Genomic DNA, 20,489 nt, shown 5'->3' with positions numbered 1-20,489 from the left:
ATAGAATTAAAATAGTGCATTTAAGGAATTAGTTGATTACTTAAGAACACTATATAGATCAGAATAGAATCCACACATTGACGCTTTTCTTGCCGAGCATGATTTACCATACACTGAAAATCACAGATACTTCTGTGATATTTTACAGTACAAATATTTTTAAAGATACAGGTAATAACTTCATTTAATTTGATTAATACTTCAACCATAACTGAACTTGTAGTACTAAGCTACATCTATATTAGGTTAAGATCATTCAACAAGAAGTCAAGTTCAACCTTTTTTGTGCCTCAAGAAAACCAAACACATATCCACAATCAGCCAGTAGAGGAAAATTCATCATTATAGAACCAAATCTTAAGACCCTTACATTTTTTTGTTAATCTTTGTAGCGTAACTGAATCTATTCATTAACTCAAATAATTATTTAATAAATCATTAGGGGAAAAACTGCCCAAGGTATAAGACACAAATATAACGTTAAATTTACTCTTTCGAAATTTGCTGCAGCCATTGTCATGTGTGGACATATGGAAAAAAGCTATCATCAAACATCATGAAACACTCATTCATAAAAATAGGGTTGTTAGTTATCCTGACAGTATAGATAACTTAATGATTTATTTCATGATTCAAGATATACCATGTTCTTACAAAAATGTTTGCTATGTCTTTAATAATTTACCTGTGGACAGTCCATGCACTAAAGCATATATGTTGGGATTTTTTTTTAAATGTACACAAAATTAAATGCAATGTATAAAAGCAGATACAGAAGAAAGTCAGAGTTGGGTTTCCTGGAATAACACACAGGAGAAGAAACCCCTTTTAAAAGGAGAAACTAAGGGATGCCTTGGTGGCTCAGTTGGTTAAGCAGCTGCCTTCAGCTCAGGTCATGATCCCAAGGTCCTGGGATCAAGTCCTGCATTGGGCTCCCTGCTCAGTGGGGAGCCTTCTTCTTCCTCTGCCTGCTGCTCCCCCTGCTTGTGCTCTTGCTTGCTCTCTTTCTCATGCTCTCTGTCTAGTAAATAAATAAAAAATCTTAAAAAAGGGAAACTAAGGTAAAAATTTTCTTTCCTTGTTACATGAAAAACTAAAATAATAAAGAAAAGTTTTATCAGTTTATATCTCAAAATCATAGCCATCCACTTACAAAATACCAAGAACTTCAAATATATCCATGCTTAATCTACTGATTCCCTTAAACCATATTTATAGGAAGTCAGTGTCTAAGTCAGTGTTTTGAGGTGGCAGACAATCTCCCCCCAAATCTAAAATATACAAACAATGCCATTTATTTCACAGACCACCAAAAATATTTTTCAGTTTCCCTGTTAGATTACACAGGTTTTCCTTTGCCTTGCCCCGTCAAAATATCTTTTCATTTGTTGTTCTATTCCCCTAATATTGGTATAAAAGTCTTCTTTCCATCTCAGATGGCCATCTGATGAAGTGTAAAAATTTTAACCAGATGGTTTCATTGTCTTTGAAACAGAAACACCATAGACCTATCAAATGAGATAAAGTTGGGCAAATCAAGTTACTTTAAATTCAGTATGCCTTAAAAGCAAAGAACTGTTTGTTTTTTTAACCATATAACCCTGGCATCAGGTTTAATGACATTTTTTAAATGTCCTAGGTGATGTGATCTGAACATATCACTTAAAACGAAATCATTCCATGGGCATTCTAGAATACCTATCTTTTGGAGTTCCCTGGTTTATTTATTTCCAGGTTTATAAAAACTCTAAAAAGTGAATGCAGCCCATAAAATATTTGCTAACATCCTGAAATTTCTAAAGATCAAAAGAGGAAAACATCTGAACACTAAAAAATAATAAATCAGAAGTGATCGGCAATTTTGTTTAAAGAGTAAGTTTTCCTCTGTTTAGAACAGCCATCATCAGTGGCTAAGAAATTTATTACATGTATACACATAATGCTTTTATTATCCAGACATTTGAGTAACAAAATAAAATTCAATTAACTAGTCAAGTCATCTAGTAATATTTTATTTAAAAAAACACTGTCTTAACTAGAAAAAAAATCAACATGCTTAGTCTTGGCTATCTTATCTAATAAGGTTTAACCCAAAAAATAGTAAGAACTCAAAAGGCACTGAAGAACAATTTGACAATAACTTCAAAATGAGACTATTTTTGTCATATCCTCAGTAATATTTTAGACTTTATTCATTACAAACATCTCTTGGAATTTATATAAAAGTGTTCTTTTTTTCCTACTGGGGACCAATTGATCTTAGGCTTCTTTGCATTTAATCATAGTATGTCAGTTTTTGTTATATTTAACTGCTACTCACTTCCATTAAAACACTGTACACCAATCGAAGATTTCAAAAAGTTCATAACAGGACTAGGGAAAGACCTTCCAGTATAATAGTTGAGATTTCCAACTCCAGGATAAAATATAATTGGATTATACCTTCGATAATTAATAGTGTTGTGAAGATTAAATGAAGCAAAATCTTAATAAAGTCTTCTTTGATAACTATTGAGTTTTGGGTTTTGTTTTTTTTTTTCCTGACTCATTGTTTAGCACATGGCTGCTGCCGGGGTCTTTAACACAAAGAGGAACAGGTTTTCAAGATTATAAATCCAGCCACTCTCTATCGTCCTTTAGACTAGACAGTGTGTTCTTTGAGAACAGTAATCATATCATTCATCCTGCATCCCTAGTTTTTACAAGTTGCAGGCTTGTATCATAGGTACTCAGTAAAGATGTATTGAATACATAAATGGTGGAATCAATTAGTAATCAATCAGTCAATACGCAGATATCTCCTTGCATAGAAAATGTAAGGAGGCAGAAAAAGTTTCTGTGTCAGAGCCAAACAGAACTTCAATGGATTCTGTCTCTTTATTTCTAGTTTACTTACATATATAATTCTCAATTCATTAATTTGAACCCTCTGTGAAAATCCGGAATTAAGAAATCATTTTAAATGATTCATGACCAACTCAAGCATCAGTAAACATTTAGAGAGGACAAGAAGTTAATAACGTTTAGATAAATATTAGGTTAACACTGATTTGTGATATCAAAATAACCAAAATGCAATTAAATCTATTAATGTACACTTACAAAATGTTAAGATGTTGAGAAATTGACTTGATTTTGAAAACGAAGTAAACAAATTCCTACTTGGGAAGTGGTGTTTCTCTATTAAGTTTTTATTTACCCTCTCGTATTCAAAAGGCATTTATTGCACATTTACGGAATTAAGGTAGGTTTCTGGACTTGGAAATCAGAGATGAGGATGCCCTGGTCCTGTCCCTGAGGCACTCAGTCACCATGGCTGGTGAGGGAAAGATACAAACCTGTCCAACTAATGGTAATGTACGTCAGGATGTGATAAATGCTGTAGATACCCACAGACATGCATGCGGTTTCCAACACGTATTTCTGTGTGTATATATTCCTTGGTTAAAATACTGACTCATCTGTTCAGTACAAAAGAGTTCCAAAAATAGCACTTTTACAGATTTTTTTTTCAATTTGGAAAAGTGGAGTTAAACAGCTCTGTAATTCTCTGTTCAATCGAGAAAAGAAAGCTAAGAAGGCTTACCTGTTTCTCAGGGAGATAGTGTTTGCACTTTCAATTCCCTGTCAGTCTACATTTTTGCAAAGGACTCATACCAGTCCAAACTAAAGATTATTCTTTTATTGTCTAACGTTACACAGACAAATTTCTCCCCATAATATAATGAGAGACCTCTTGCCTACAAAAGCTGCTTGTTGGAATATTAAAAAAAAAATTTAATAGGAGTAGCTAAGTAATTCAACTAAAAAATAAGGTCAACACTATTACAAATAACGTACATATTTCCTGTTGATAAAGAACTATCTGGGTAAGTTTGTTCTCTATATTCTCTGGGACTTCTTATTGATAAGAGATGAAAAGATTGGACATATGACATAATATAAAAAGCCACACATTAAGCCTCAAGAGACCTGGATTCTAAATATACTCGATCACTTGTCTGTGCATTGTCTGTCTGCCAAGAAGCTGGGAGCAACCTAACCCTGCTGGTGATCAGGGTAAACACCATAGCATACCAAGAATGTGTGAGATGTCTCATGAAATAAGAAGCTTCCAAAAAACATAGTTTGAAAGTGAACCTCGGTAGATAACTCTGCCTCCAAAAATGAATACACTCTTTTCTCTAAATTGCTAGAGAAATAAAGCAGGCACAGAGGTACAGAAAAGAAAAATAAATAAATAAACATTATCAAATGAAATTTCTACATGGAAAGTAAATAAAATGCTCTGAGTCATGACCAGCAACATTCTGCTTGCTATAATATTTTTAGATTTTTTTGAAGTTATAGAATATGCATGTATCTGGATACCAAAAGCTCATAGTAAACAAAAAAAATTCAGAGTCATTAATAAAGTTCATGATTCACTTCTCTTTATTCCTTTGTTTTCAAAGAAGTCTTACTAGAAATAGACATTCTGCATTTACACCCAAATGTTGGGAGCTGATTTAAAAAATAACTTCAAACTACAAAAAGACTCTGGATTAAAAAATATAGCATACGTCTTAAGATCTTTTTTATTGATAATTTTTAAAGTTAAGATTTAATCTTGAAGTATGTAAAACATAAATTAGTTTTTTGTTTGTTTGTGGTTTGTTTTATAAGTGTTAATGCCCGTAGTAAACAGATAAGCTCATGGCAGCTAATGAAATGGCACACAGTCACATTGCTTGCAAATGGTAGGGCCCAGATATTCCACCTAGAAATTCAGTCCTGCTCCTTTCAACTACAGCACAGTGACAGGTGCAACTGATTACCTAAACCAAACATATCATTCATTGATTCATTACGCAAATACTCAGTGACAGCCCACGCCATGCCACATGCAAAAGAGAGAAAATTCCAACAGTGTGCTGGGTAAATGTTCAACAACTGCAGCAATGGCGGAGATTTATTGTAGTAATTGCTTATTTACGTAATGTACCTGCTCCTGTAATAACAGTCTTCCATCTACCAACCTCACATCACTGAACTTTGAGCTGGGGGGAGAGAGGCACAATCAACTTTTGTGAGCCTGGTGAGTTGGCTCCTGCCCATGTGAAAAATGCATTGTAGTAGAGAGAGAGAAGCAAATTATTAGTCACATATATGGTATATCAGCTACCAAAAAGTGTTACAGAGGGAAAAAAAAGAAAGGCTGGGAAGTTGGGTAGGAAGTATACCTAGGAAGGGGCAAATTTAAATAGGATAGTCAGGAAAGATTCCCTTGAAAAATGACACTTGAGAAAGCCCTGATGGCAGTGGAGGAGTGTGCCAAGAGGACAATAAAGGAAGAGCATTTCAGGGAGGGGGAGCTCTAGGTGGCACATGGCAAAGGCTTGGGTATTTATTTTAAGAATTTTGGTTTTTACCATCAGTGAAATGGGAAGACATTGAAAGGTTTTTCTGTTTTGTTTTGGTTTTAGCCAAGGAGTGACATGATCTCACTTACACTTTTCAAAATATTATGCTCATTGATGTTTGAGAGTAAACAATTTGAGAAGAGCAAATGTGGAAACTGTGCATAACCCAGGCAAGAGGTAATAGTAAGTTGGACAAAAGTGGTAGTGGAGAGAATGTTGGGAAGTGGTGAGATTTCAGATATATTTTGAATGTAGAGACAACAGTATTTGCTGGCAAATTGAATGTGAAGTGCTGCCCAAAAGATGATTCCGAAGATTTTGTTCTAAGCAACTGGGAAAGGTGAATTTAGCATTTACTGAATTAGAACAGAGTAAGTTTGGAGGAAAGATCAGGAATTTGGTTCAGCGTATGCAGAGTTTTATATGCCTATTAGACATCTAAGCAAAGACATAGAACAAGTAGTTGGGCATGGTCTGATTTTGGGAAGAGATTTGGGTTGGAGATATAACTATGGAAGTAGTCAACATACTGATAATACTTAAAACAGGGACTCAATTGGAGCACCAGAAAAATGAATGTAAATTTATTTAAAATTTATTCAGCTATTTAATAAACACATATTCCAGCACTGTTCTCATTGCTCTGCAAGTATTAACTCATTCAATTCTCATAACCCTAGAAAGTAGATACTGTTATTCTCCTCTTTTTACAAATTTAGAAACTAAAGCACAGAGAGGTTAAGTAACTTGCCCAAGGTCACAGGTAAATGGCTAATAAGTGATAGACTTTGGAGTTTCTAACCAAAGCTGTCCAGTTCCAGAATTCTTATTACAGAAGAGAAGTTATCTAAGTGCCTGAGGCTTCCAACACTATGACATTTAGAGCTCAGGGAGTTCAGGCAGATCAGATCAGTAAATCCTATTCATAGCATATAACACATTTTACTCTCCCATAGAAATTCTATTGATGCTTAGAGATTTACCAATGTTTGTTTCCCTTTATATTTTTTCACATTTTCTGTAACAAGCACATATTACTTCCAGAAACAGAAAGATTATTTTAAAATAATAGAAGGTGCAGAGTTATTTTTTAAACCTTGTTTCAGAGAATGCATGTCACTCCGTTTACTGCACAGCTCAATGAGAAGATAACAACGAAAATCATTACAGAAATACTGAATTGATTTTTGCTCAGAGCATGAATAAAGTTACTAAAATATATTGTCCAAAGAACAATCCTGAGAGTAAAAGGGAGCACTATTAATTGTATCACAACAATAGGCTGAAGTTAGGACTACCGTAAACATATCTGTAGTAGGAATAAGCTCCCTAGGCAGCCTCTTTCTTAGAATAGAATATGTATGAATACAGGAGAGCAGACCCTTATCTGGTCCATGCACAGTACCTTCTTACTATGGTTCACTGTAGGTTAAATATACCTTTATTTGCTGTTATTGTTGTTTACCCTTTTACTGACTACCGGTTAGCAACCAGCATCAAAAAACAAACTGAGCAACCCCCGCCATGGTATTATCTGTGGATATTGGAGGTCTGCTACAGAGGACTCATCAGTCCTTATGATGAGAAACAATAATACAGACTTCAGCTATTTTGATGATTCAAGCCACATTTCAAGTATTAGGAAAGATATATTAATGACATTAAGTATAAATAAAATCTAGTAAGAAATCACTTTACATAGTGATTAATTTATAATCATTAAAAAGAATTATTTTCATTCCCATGTTAACTTAAGTGAACTGGGAGGGAAAAAAACATTTAACTATCCACTTCTAATTCCCAAGTTATTTTTACTACTACATAAATACCAACGTGATGTGGAACATATGTAAGCTGAAATGGCAAAATGGAAAGACAAGGGAATATACTGTACCTTGTTTTACCTGTAAGGAACACACACCTGACAAAAGGCAATTTTCACATCCAAGGTTGGTTCACTGCAGTAGTACAATAAATGGAGGCTCATAAATACCTATAGAAAAAGGGGGGCCATGAATTTCCAAATCACCTGATTGTTCATTATTTAATAGTATAAACTTTAATATAATTTGAATTAAACACAAGGTGTCATGCATAACATATATTCAGCATAATTTGTATCCTGACTAGTGCTAGGTACTTTTCATAAATCATAAACACTATATAATGAAATAAGGTAAAATGTCCTATTTTTATAATGATTAATATGACCACAATCATAAAGATTAGATATAAGGAACTGGATATACTTAGCAAGTTAAAGTTTAGAACATCCTATTATATAGCACTTTCAGTTCTAGGCCTCTGACTTTAAAAACCTCAAACATATGCTCAAGAGCATATATGTAAGGATGTTTATCATAGAATAAAGGGACTTCTAAATAAACTGTAATGGGTAATAGAATTATATACAAGATGTGGAATAACTGAATTTGAACTTAAGGTATCAGCATAGATAAATTTTTCAAATATGACGCTGAGTGGAGGAAAAGCATGTTTCAAAGGGGTATGAAGATCACTGTACTATTACTACAAAATTTTTAGATATACAAAATTATGCACATTGATTTGTTATATAATCATAAAACCAAGACTAAAAATAATGGGCACTATGTTAACATCAATTTAATCTTGGTAGTTAAGTACAAAAATTTAATTATATTATTTTCCATATGCTTGAAATAGTTTATAATTTTGCAAAGGAGAGGATAAAATCAATAACTTTTTAAGGAGAGGATAAAATCATGTAATGGTGGTGATACCAAATTAGGTACTGTGTTATTTGAGTATGATAAAGCAGCATTGGAGAAAACCAACTGAAACCTTTTTCAGTTCAATCAGGCACACTCTACCGAATGTTTTTGTGTGCAAGACATAATTCTGTGAGTTAAACAATTTTAAAACCACAATTGACACAAGACTTCTGTTTCTGATAATATAAATGATTAGATATCCTGAAAACTACTCTCAGTGTAAAACTCCTAAAAAAGTTAGATGAAATATACAAAATATATTTCTTAATGCATAACCGAACTGCCGGAAGGAAGGAAGGAAGGAAGGAAGGAAGGAAGGAAGGAAGGAAGGAAAGAAGGGAGGAATGAAGGAAGGGAGGAAAAATTCTGAGAAGCTGAAAACAATGTGAAAGAGTTCATGCAGAGAAGTAAATGAGCTGAAGCTGTCACTTGTCCCCAGGCCATCTGCTGATGTCTGAAGATGAGAACTTCAGTTTTTAAAGAGTAGCATGTAGAGTCCAGGAAACAAAGCTTAGAACCTATCTATGGTGGGAGGTCACATTGAAGACAGCGACACCAAGCTTAACAGAGGATATTTGTTTGTTTGTTCTATTTATTTGATGAGGTACATTCACAATGGTTGCGGCTTTTTTTTTTAATTTAAAATCAAGTTAATCAACATCTAGTGTAGTGTTGGTTGCAGGAGTAGCATTTAGTGATTCATCACTTACGTATAACACCGTGCTCATCCCAATAAGTGCCCTCCTTAATCCCCATCATCCAGTTAGCCCATCCCCCACCATCCACCTCCCCACCAGCAATTCTCAGTTTGTTCAATAGGGGAAGTTTCAAACACACTTTAGGAGAGCTAGCAACACAATCCCAGGAGGAAGGTCTGAATTGCAAGAAAAAATACATAGGAATTTGGTGGATTTTTTAAATTTAAGAAAGAATGAAAGGGCAAGAACACACAAGACATTCCTGAAGAAGAGCAAAGCAGGTGTTTGTCTGTGGAGGTTAGGAGTGTAGAAGGCTGAAGTAAATGTATGTAGGATTGATCCAAAGATAGACTTATAAATTAATAAAGAGCCAAAACAGACACATACATACATGGAAGCCTAATTATGTTAAAGTCTGCATTTTAGATATTTGGGGAAGGAAGAAACTATGCATTAAATCATGCTGAGACAATAGATCATGCATCATAAATATAGGAGGCGAAGGGTGGGGAGGAAGCACACCCCTGTTGAAAGACAATTCCCTAATTAGGTCTTGCACATTTCTGCATGTCTTGCAAACAGAAGCACTGGCTGTTTTTATTCCAGAACACCTTCTCGAGGATAATTAATTAGAAAACAGTCTTGGAAGAGAGAGATAGTATCTCCCTATGGAGTAAAGGGCAGGTTTGATTACTCTCAAGTGACACAAGAACTAGTGGTCATTTATTCTTTTGCTGGGCATTGTTTTGTAGGCACAAATGCCTGGAACCAAAACATTCATAATAGCCATTAATGGGAAATGATCTTGAAGAGAAATGCCAAGAGGTGTAAAGCAGGAAGATAGAAGAAACTGTGCTTGATGGTAACATTAAACTACTGAATTGAGAAATTCTGAAACTTTTCTACTTCTAGACTTTTGTTATATAAGAAGGTAAACCCCCCATAAAATAATTACTAAAATATAGTTTGAAAGTAAAAAATAAAACAACAACCTACTTCTCAATTTTTAGTCTGTGAGATTATTTTATTGTATCCATGAGATTTCCATGATATTTATGTTTCATTTTTTCCAGTTACCTCTACTTTTTAAAAAATTTTAAATTTAGTTTTAATTCAGGTTTAACATACACACAGCAAAATGAACAGTTCTTAAGTGTACAGGTTGATGAGTTTTGACAAATGCACATATCCATGTAACCCACATTTCAATAAAGATAAAAAATAGTCTGAAAACCCCTGTGCTCTTTTCTAGACAATATTCCCCACTCCCCAGGCAAACAATGGTCTAACTTCTTTCACTGTAAATTAGCTTTTCTTGTCCTAGAACTCATATCAATGAAACCATACAGTATGTACTCTCTTTTGTTGGGCTTCTTTTCCTCAGCATTATGCTATTAGAATTCAGCCACGTTGGCATACATTTTAGGAATTGTTCATTTCATGGTTCAGTTTAATGCATCGTTGTGTGCTTATCCATTCTGCTTCAGGGCATTTGAGGTGCCTCTATTTTTTAAATATTATTAGTAATTCTGCTATGAATACATATGTACATATATTTTTGTATAAATATGTTTTCATTCCTCTCAGGAAAAGTACCAAGAGAAAAAATGGTTGGATAATAAGATTAGGAATATGTTTAATTTATGAAAAACTGCCAGGCACATTATCAACCCCCTGCAGCAATGTATGAAAATTCAGTTGTTTTACATCCTTGTCAACATTTGGTGTTATCAATTTTCTAAATTTTAATTATTCTAATGGGCATTTAATAATATTTTGTTATGGTTTCATTTTTTATTTCCTTGATTACTAATGATGTTGAGCTTATTTTCATGTGTTTATTGGCCATTTATTTATTGTCTTTTGTGAAATGCCTTTTCAAGTCTTGTGCATTTGGTGGTAGACTGTGGGTAGGGGGAGGAGGTTATTTGTCTTTTTATTACATTATAGAAATTTTTTCATTTATTTCAGATAAAAGTTGTCTGTCAGATATACATATTATGAATATTTTCTTTCAGTCTGTAGCTTGCATACTGAACTTAGAAATGCTGTGTGGGGCGCCTGGGTGGCACAGCAGTTAAGCGTCTGCCTTCGGCTCAGGGCGTGATCCCGGCGTTGTGGGATCGAGCCCCACATCAGGCTCCTCTGCTGTGAGCCTGCTTCTTCCTCTCCCACTCCCCCTGCTTGTGTTCCCTCTCTCGCTGGCTGTCTCTATCTCTGTCAAATAAATAAATAAAATCTTAAAAAAAAAGAAATGCTGTGTTAGTGAGTAATATTCAATTTTTATGAAATTTATCATTTATTTTTCTTTATTAATAATGCTTTCTTGATTCTATCAAGGGATCTTTGTCAACACCAAGTTCACAAAGACATTCTTCCACATTTTCTTCTTGAAGCTTTACATTGTTAACTTCACCTCCAGGAATATGATCCACCTCCAACTAATTTTAATCTATGATGTGATTATGTATTAAGGTATACATTGAGGTTCATTTTTCTCCTTATAAATAGCCAGTTGTTCAAGTGTCCATGGTCATAAGACTTTTCATATTGAGTTGCCTTGTTCCATTGGCCAAAAAATCAATTGACTGTACAGTGTGGATCTATTTCAGGACTCTGTTCTGTTCCATTGACTATTATCTCTATTTGTCCCAATATCATTCCATTTTGATTACTGAACTTTATAATAAGTTCTTCAAATTAGGTAAGTCCTCCAAATTTTTTTCTTCTTTTTATTTGGGAGAGCCTTCAAGGTCTTTGCAGTTCTACATGAACTTTAAAATCAGCCTGACATCTCAAAATTTTTTTTAAAACTTTCTGGAATTTTATTGAGAATGTACTAGAGCTATAGGTCATATTGGGAAGAAAGAGTAACAATATTGGGTGCTTTTATCCATAATTATAGTATATTTGCCCATTTATTTTAGTTCTAATTTATCTCAGGAATGTTTTATAGTTTGCAGTGTATAGACCTTGTATGTTTTCTTTAAGTTTATTCTTTAGCATTTATATTTTTGATGCCAATGTAAAAGGTATATATTTTAATTTCCATTTTGCAAATGCTTATTTTTAAAAATAATGTTAGTTTTTGTAAATGACCTTGCATTCTACCACACCACTAAATTCCTTTATTAAATCTAGTAAATATTTTATAGGTTGTTTAGGATTTTCCGTATAAACAGAAAAGTTGTCTTCAAGTGAAGATAGTTTTTCCTTTTTCCTTTCCAGTCTGCTTTTCCTTGCCTAATTGCCTACGCCAGTACAATGTTGAATAGAAGTGAGGAGATCCTGATGATCTTTGTCTTTTAATAGATGTATTTAGTCCATCCACATTTAAAATGAATATGAATATTGCTGAGATCAAGCCTACCACTCTACTATTTGTTTCATATTTCACCCTTGTATTCTTTATTCTATTTTTCCCCATTCTCAGCCTTTTTTGGAAGAATTATCTTTTTGTTTTCCATTTTATTTTATCCAAAAGCTTACTAGTTATACTTGTTTTAAGTAGTTGTACTAGAGTTTACAACCTGCATTTTTCATTTTAAGTCATCTAGCTTCAAATAATATTATTCTACTTCACATATAGTTTAAAAAACTTACGATAGTATATTTCAATTTTCTCTCTGGTCCTTTGAACAATTGTTGTTATATATTTCACTTATACATTTTTTATAAACCCCATAACAGATTGCTATTATTTTTGTTTTAAATAAGCAATTCTATTTGAAAGAAATTAATAAATTATGAAGAAAAGTATTTTATATTTGCTACATATTTTCTCTGTATAGTTCTTTCACACCTCTCCTTAAGGTTATTATAAAGGGTATTTTTATTTTATTTCCATTTTCCAAATGCTCATTTCCAGAATTTAAAACATGTTGTTCCATTCATTCTTGTCTCATTATCTTATAGCACACATTAAATGGGGAAATGTTCTCCCAGCCACTCTTCAATTTTTCCTTCAGTCTTCTAACAGCACTTTGTTTGTACTTTTATTATGAATATCTTATAATATTGTTTGTTCATATGTCTGTTCCATACTACATTATGACCTTCTCAGGGAAAGTGACTATGTTTTATTCATGTTCACAACCCCAGGGCCCAACACTATTCTTAGTATATAGCTAATGTCAAGCAAATGCTTACTTGAATAAAAGCAAAATCAAATGAGAAAAGCTTCTTCCCTTCTCTAGCACAAATCTAAATATTTTCATTAGCTTTGCATATTGAGATCTATAAGTTTTCAATAAATTCGATGCTAATACATTAGGAATGAGGAGTTTGTAGTAGTGAAAGTATGAAAGAGTCCAACGTAGATGACCTCAGAAATGCTACCCAGCAAGGCTGTTTTCGTTCTGTACAGCTGAATTGGGCATGTGGGAAATAATAACATCTAGCCTACCACCTGAAATGAACAATGTATTTTAATTTTTAATGAGTGAATAATCTTGGTGTGGAAAGCAAGCATCCTGACCTTTCCTGGTAGCATTATAAAGATTCCAAATGTAGCACCATGACTAAGTCACCAAGTCACTGCAGAAGCTTCTTGTTCCACAAAGGGGCATTAAAAGAAAAAGAATGTTCAGTGTGATAATCTCAGTGAATTACAGAAAACTAATTTGGTAATTATATTTCCTGATAGCATGGCAGAGAGCATTTGGAACCATTGCATGGACACAACAAATGGCCAGGGCATTATCTTGATATTAGTCTAAAATGGAATTAGTGACAATATCTTGGTGGGACCCATGAGTAGCTTGAAAAGGGAGGGGATGATAATTTGGGGAATTTAGTGCTTTCAATTACTGGTTGTTCTTCTGGGAAAAGCCCCATATGTGCATTCCTTGCTACGTACTATACTAAGTTTCTCTTCATTACATGCCTATATGAGTTAATGGTTACTCTGAGCAAAGCAGTAGGCTAAGTTGTATGAATGAGATATACTTAAGAATTTATCAGGTTGGGTGCGCCTGGGCGGCTCAGTCGTTAAGTGTCTGCCTTCGGCTCAGGGCGTGATCCCGGCGTTATGGGATCGAGCCCCACATCAGGCTCCTCCACTGGGAGCCTGCTTCTTCCTCTCCCACTCCCCTTGCTTGTGTTCCCTCTCTCTCTCACTGGCTGTCTCTATCTCTGTCAAATAAATAAATAAAATCTTTAAAAAAAAGAATTTATTAGGTTGAACTGGTGCACAGTAGCTGCTATAAAACAATGTAACTATGATGTGTTTTAATAGCTTAGATCAATACTTAAATTCTTTTATATTTGAGATGTGCCAACTAAACCACAGGAGGTTTGAGAAGCTTCACAGATGCAAAAATCAAATTGTTCTGGGCAGCTACAAACTGTTCTGGTTTGTTACTGAAATGTAATACTTGCGAGAGAAAACTAAGTGAACAGTTGATTATAAAAAATGTTTTGAGATTCAGCACTTTCCAAGTTGAACTAATATAAAACAAACTCATCTGTAAATAATTTTTGTATTTATTACATATCAGACTTATTAACAGAGGACTCTCTTAAGTCTGTAAGCATATGTACAATATTAGAATACAAAGTTATTGTTAATTACCAAAAAAAATACTGTCTCTTCTATGCCCAAAAGAATTCTCCCAACTATGTATAAAAAATGTACATATAAAAAAAATGAAAAGTAAATATACTATGAAACAAGTAATTATCTTTTAGTGCTGATAGAAAAAATAGAATTAAATTTAATTTTCTCTTAAGAACTGTGCATTTGATCACTTTAAGATATTATTAAATATTTTGGTCCATGGACTATCATTTAGTGCAGAAGTGAGCAAAGTGTGACCAATGGACCAAATTCAAATCACCACCCATTTCTGTAAATGAAGTTTTATTGGAACACAGCCATCCATTTACATATTGTCTAAGGCTGCTTTCACACTATAATGGCAGATTTGAGTAACTGTGACAGAAACAAATATTCACTATCTGACCCTTTTCAGAAAAGGTTGCCAGGGGCACCTGGCTGGTTCTCAGTAGATCATGCGGCTCTTGGTCTCAGGGTTGTGAGTTCAAGCCCCACACTCGGCATAGAGCTTACTTAAAAAATAAATAAAAACATTTTTAAAATTAAAATAAATTTTAAAAAGAAAAAGAAAAGGTTGCCAACCTCTGATTTAGAGCACTCTCAACACAAACATCTAGAAGCATATCACCAGCTTCAGTATAAAGGCAAAAATAATTTAATGTCTCTAATTATAAGTATGTAAGTACACAAAACACTTTCTACTAAATAATATTTAATATCTAATAAATACTACTCCCTTCCAAGTAATCTGTGCTTGTCTACACCTAAAAGCTAAATAGCTCTTCAAATATTGTTCATGTAACAAGATGATTGCTTCCATAGAAATCCTTTGACAAACTTACTTAGCAGGAGTAAAGCAATAGAGACCAGAATATGCAAGATGAGAAGGAGGCAAATACATAAGAAATAGGGATGATTATTAAGAGAAAGGACATTTAAATAAGAAATATAAAAACAGCAAAATTCACCAATTTGAGAATTATAATACATAAAAACATTTTTAAGTTTTCTTAATATTGAAAATATAGCATTGCTTCTAGTCCTAGAAACCTAGTAGGCTTAGCTAACATGGAAACTCTTACATCACAAAACTCTAGATGAGCCGGGTAAACTGTAACAAAAAGTAGCTAATATGCAGTTGAATTTACATTAGAAAAGGAAATGTGGCAGTGATGTTCTGAAGTTGGCTCCTACAATCAGCTTTCAAAAAGCTGATTGTGCACAGCTTTTCCCAACTCCAAGCTTGATGACACCACTACTACTTTTAAACTACTTCAGTAATTTAAAATTGGCTTTGGTGGGGATATTTATACCATAGAAACTGGCAAATGCTGCAAACCAAGCTTTCTTCAGAGAACTGGTGATTAAAGATCTAGTAGCACACCACTGGAAGTTACCAGGTACCAGAAATGAAAGAAGAAATTAAAAGATAAATCACAAATTTCCAGAAATATCACAAGGAAAACAAATACAAGTAAGAATCATCAGATGCTGTAAAAGAAGTATTACGATCACAAGAACTTTATATGATGAAAACAATTGGAAAGACCAGAAGTAGGAATGAATGACATAAAGAACCAGAATAAGAGACAAGTGCCATGAGAAATAAGCTATCACTATGATAAGAAGAAAAATTGACAGATTTCGAAAATGAACTACATAGAAGTTGTGGGAAAAATAGCTTTTAAATTAAAAGCCTAATGGGTTGAACAGGCTAAAGAGAAACAGTCGAGCTAAATAACTAGAAAGAAATTCACAAGAATTTATCACATACTAATAAAGAGATGGAAAATATAAAAGATTGAGAGATACAGGCAAGAGAATAACAAGGTCCAAAATAAATATGACAGGAGTTTCAGAAGGAACAAAGCAAATTAAACAGAATGGGCAAGGGGCAATATTTGAATTGATAATGACAATTAAATCTCCTAAATAGTTGAAAAACATAATGAAGTCCTTAGCAGAATAGATAAGAATAAATCCATGCCTAAAAATATTATGAAAAGCAGGCAACACAGTGATAAAATCTTAAAAGCAACTAGAGGTAAGCGTCAGAATCCCCATAAAAGAAATTGAACCAATGAGTATAAAAGTATTAAAGTAGGAAAAGTGGTACATTAGAAGTGTCACTTTAAAGCACAAAACAGAACCACAAAAAAAGGGGGAAAAAAAACAACACAGAACAGAACCAATACAATGAGAACAATAAAACATACAAACAAAAAGATCAGCTTATTACCAACATATAACAGAAAGTAAACTTCTCTAATTTTGATGAGAAAAATTTTAATTTTGATAGCAAAAGCATCCTATGATTTGCAACCAAATGGAGGAGAAGTAATTAGCATTAGAGTTCACCTTCTTCCTTTAAAAGGAGGGACACAGAAGCCAAGCAAAGTAGTCAGCACAACAAAATAGTCCCAATAAAAACTGCCATCAAAGTAACTTTAAAAAAAAAAAAAGATTTTCTGCTTAATAGCAAAGAAATAAAAAAATAAAATATTGTTTTACTTCTCAAATTCTTGAAGTTTCTTGATGTCTTAAATAGACATCTATTTCTCTCAGTATCTCACATCATTCATGTCTATCCAGCATAAAATAAGCACCAAATAAACATTTCTTGAATGAGTTATTAGATGTTGAAAATTAAAACTGATACAAACTCTGGGGGTAGCTTGATAATAAGATATTCAATTGCTTTAAAATTCATTTAAGATTTAAATAATTCCATACCTAAGAATTTATGTGAAAGATATAATCAAGTATCTGTACAAAGATTAATCTATAAGAGTGTCAACCATAGCATTATTCATAGTAAAATAACGGAAAAACTAAATGTTCAATAAAAATGGATTAATAAAAGTTTTTTTGTTTTTGTTTTTGTTTTTTGTTTTTTTGATTTTTAGAGAGGGGCAGGGCGAGGAGGGACGGGGGGGAGAGGGAGAAAGAGAATCTTAAGCAGGCTCCACATCCAGTGCAGAGCCCAACACCAGGCTCAATCTAACGACCCTGAGGTCATGACCTGACCTGAAATCAAGAGCCAGATGTTTGACCGAATGAGCCACCCAGGCACCCCTAATAAAAGTATTTTAAAAACATAATTCCATTTACTCATTTATAAACCATAATATGTATAAATATTCACAATACATTGTCAAGTGAAAAAACATAACAAAAATGGGTTACAATACGTCCCCAATCTTTTTCAAAAAACAGATATGAATATAGTTTATAGAGATAGAAAAATGCACATATTTAATCTTTGTGCTTTTATGTATTTTTCAGTGTTACAGTGAAGACAGCATCTTTTTAATTAAAAAATGCTGTTACAGCATATAGTAAAATAACAGATGCAAAGCTTTCAACTTCTCTTTTTTAACTGAAAGAAAACATAGCAAGTATCTGAGCAACTTCTTTTCATAGGTAAGAAACTTAAGGCCTAGGGGTGCCTGGGTAGCACAGTCGTTAAGCGTCTGCCTTCGGCTCAGGGCGTGATCCCAGCGTTCTGGGATTGAGCCCACATCGGGCTCCTCCGCTGGGAGCCTGCTTCTTCCTCTCCCATTCCCCTGCTGTGTTTCCTCTCTCGCTGGCTGTCTCTCTGTCTGTCAAATAAATAAAATCTTAAAAAAAAAAAAAAAGAAACTTAAGGCCTCATGATAAATGGTTAGGAAATCTTCCAAATTCATATATTATCAGTGAGGCAATAGGACTCAAAACCAAACGTCCCAAATGCTATGCAGTAAACATGATTACATTTCTCAAAAACACTGACCAGGAAAAATTTTAAATATATTAGAAATGCCCTCTCAGGAATTGATTTTTCTTCTAATTGTACCTAAAATTCATATATATGGTGCCTGAACCTAGACACAACTATTTTACCAATTTTTCTAAAATATCCTGCCCAGAGTTACATTAACACAGAGAAACAGGATTTTTTCATCATCCTTTTCATTTGGAAAATTCGTAAAATATTGCTTAAACTGGTTGTAATGGCTTTAACAGACACCACCTGTTTAGATCTCACTATCAAACACAAAAGTATTTTATGCAGGTGAAGTTTATTAACCACTATCTTTGCTAGTTACATCTTTTTCCTCAACATTTCTCAAGACATTTTTTTAAATTTTTACTTTTTTATTATATTATGTTAGTCACCATACAGTACATCCCTGGTTTTTGATGTAAAGTTCCATGATTCATTAGTTGCGTATAACACCCAGTGCACCATGCAATACGTGCCCTCCTTACTACCCATCACCAGCCTATCCCATTCCCCCACCCCCCTCCCCTCTGAAGCCCTCAGTTTGTTTCTCAGAGTCCATAGTCTCTCATGTTTCATTCCCCCTTCTGATTACCCCCTCTTTCTTTATCTCTTTCTTACCCTACTGATCTTCCTAGTTCTTATGTTCCATAGATGAGAGAAATCATATGATAGTTGTCTTTCTCTGCTTGACTTATTTCACTTAGTATTATCTTCTCCAGTTCCTTCCATGTTGCAGCATATGTTGAGAATTCGTTCTTTTTGATAGCTGAGTAATATTCCATTGTATATATGGACCACAGCTTCTTAATCCAGTCATCTGTTGAAGGGCATCTCGGCTCCTTCCACGATTTAGCTATTGTGGACAGAGCTGCTATGAACATTGGGGTGCATATGGCCCTTCTTTTCACTACATCTGTATCTTTGGGGTAAATACCCAGTAGCGCAATGGCTGGGTCATAGGGTAGCTCAATTTTTAACTTTTTAAGGGACCTCCACACTGTTTTCCAGAGTGGCTGTACCAACTTGCATTCCCACCAACAATGTAGGAGGGATCCCCTTTCTCCACATCCTCTCCAACAATTGTTGTTTCTTGCCTTGTCTATCTTTGCCATTCTAACTGGCGTAAGGTGGTATCTCAGTGTGGTTTTGATTTGAATTTCCCTGATGGCTAATGATTTTGAACATTTTTTCATGTGTCTGTTAGCCATTTGTATGTCATTGGAAAAGTGTCTGTTCATATCTTCTGCCCATTTTATGATTTGTTTTTTTGTTTCTCGTGTATTGAACTTGAGAAGATCTTTGTATATTTTGGATACCAGTCTTTTATCTGTAGCATCACTTGCAAATATATTCTCCCATTCCGTGGGCTGCCTCTTAATTTTTTTGACTGTTTCCTTGGCTGTGCAGAAGCTCTTTATCCTGATAAAGTCCCATAAGTTCATTTTATCTTTTATTTCTCTTGCCTTTGGAGATGTGTCGTGAAAAAGGTTGCTCTGGCCGATGTCATAGAAGTTGTTGCCTATGTTCTCCTCTAGAATTTTGATGGATTCCTGTCTCACATTGAGGTCTTTCATCCATTTGGAGTTTATTTTTGTGTATGGTGTGAGAGAGTGGTCAAGTTTCATTCTTTTGCATGTAGCTGTCTAATTTTCCCAGCACCATTTATTGAAAAGACTGTCTTTTTTCCACCGGACGTTTTTTCCTGCTTTATCAAAGATTAGTTGCCCAAAGAACCAAGGGTCTATTTCTGGGTTCTCTATTCTGTTCCATTGGTCGATGTGTCTGTTTTTGTGCCAGTACCATGCTGTCTTTGTGATCACAGCTTTGTAGTACAGCTCGAAATCCGGCATTGTGATGCCCCCAGCTTTGTTTTTCCTTTTCAACAGTTCCTTGGAGATTCGGGGCCTTTTCTGGTTCCATACAAATTTAAGGACTATTTGTTCCAGTTCTTTGAAAAATGTCCTCGGTATTTTGATCGGGATAGCATTGAAAGTGTAGATTGCTCTGGGTAGTATGGACATTTTAACTATGTTAATTCTTCCAATCCATGAGCATGGAATATTTTTCCATCTTTTTATGTCTTCCTCAATATCTTTCAAAAGTGATCTATAGTTTCTAGGATATAGGTCCTTTACGTCTCTGGTTAAGTTAATTCCAAGGTAACGTATGATTTTTGATGCTATTGTAAATGGGATGGATTCCCTAATTTCTCTTTCTTCAGTCTCATTATTCGTGTATAGAAATGCAACTGATTTCTGAGCATTGATTTTGTATCCCGCCACATTACTGAATTGCTCTATAACTTCTAATAGT

General features: G+C 34.1%; 1 protein-coding gene across 7 annotated transcripts in view; it reads right to left on the bottom strand.

The window, feature by feature from the left end:
- The window catches only part of MAPK10 (mitogen-activated protein kinase 10), a 295,270-nt gene that overhangs the window by 141,101 nt on the left and 133,680 nt on the right, over positions 1-20,489 (bottom strand). For 5 of the 7 annotated variants that reach the window (XM_019806268.2, XM_019806256.2, XM_034671580.1 and 2 more), the window contains exon 3: positions 7,324-7,395. The exons of 1 other annotated variant lie outside the window; for it this stretch is intronic. In XM_019806268.2, the coding sequence (XP_019661827.2) occupies positions 7,324-7,389 (66 nt within the window). In that variant the 5' untranslated portion in view covers positions 7,390-7,395. Of the gene's footprint in view, positions 1-7,296; positions 7,396-20,489 lie in introns of all 7 variants that reach the window. One more of the 7 variants, XM_034671581.1, reaches the window with a different exon arrangement.

This window comes from Ailuropoda melanoleuca, chromosome 11 (genome assembly GCF_002007445.2).
Source record: "Ailuropoda melanoleuca isolate Jingjing chromosome 11, ASM200744v2, whole genome shotgun sequence".
NCBI lineage: Eukaryota > Metazoa > Chordata > Mammalia > Carnivora > Ursidae > Ailuropoda > Ailuropoda melanoleuca.
The sequence above is the reverse complement of the archived record's forward strand: the minus strand, read 5'-3'. Positions and strand labels throughout refer to the sequence as shown.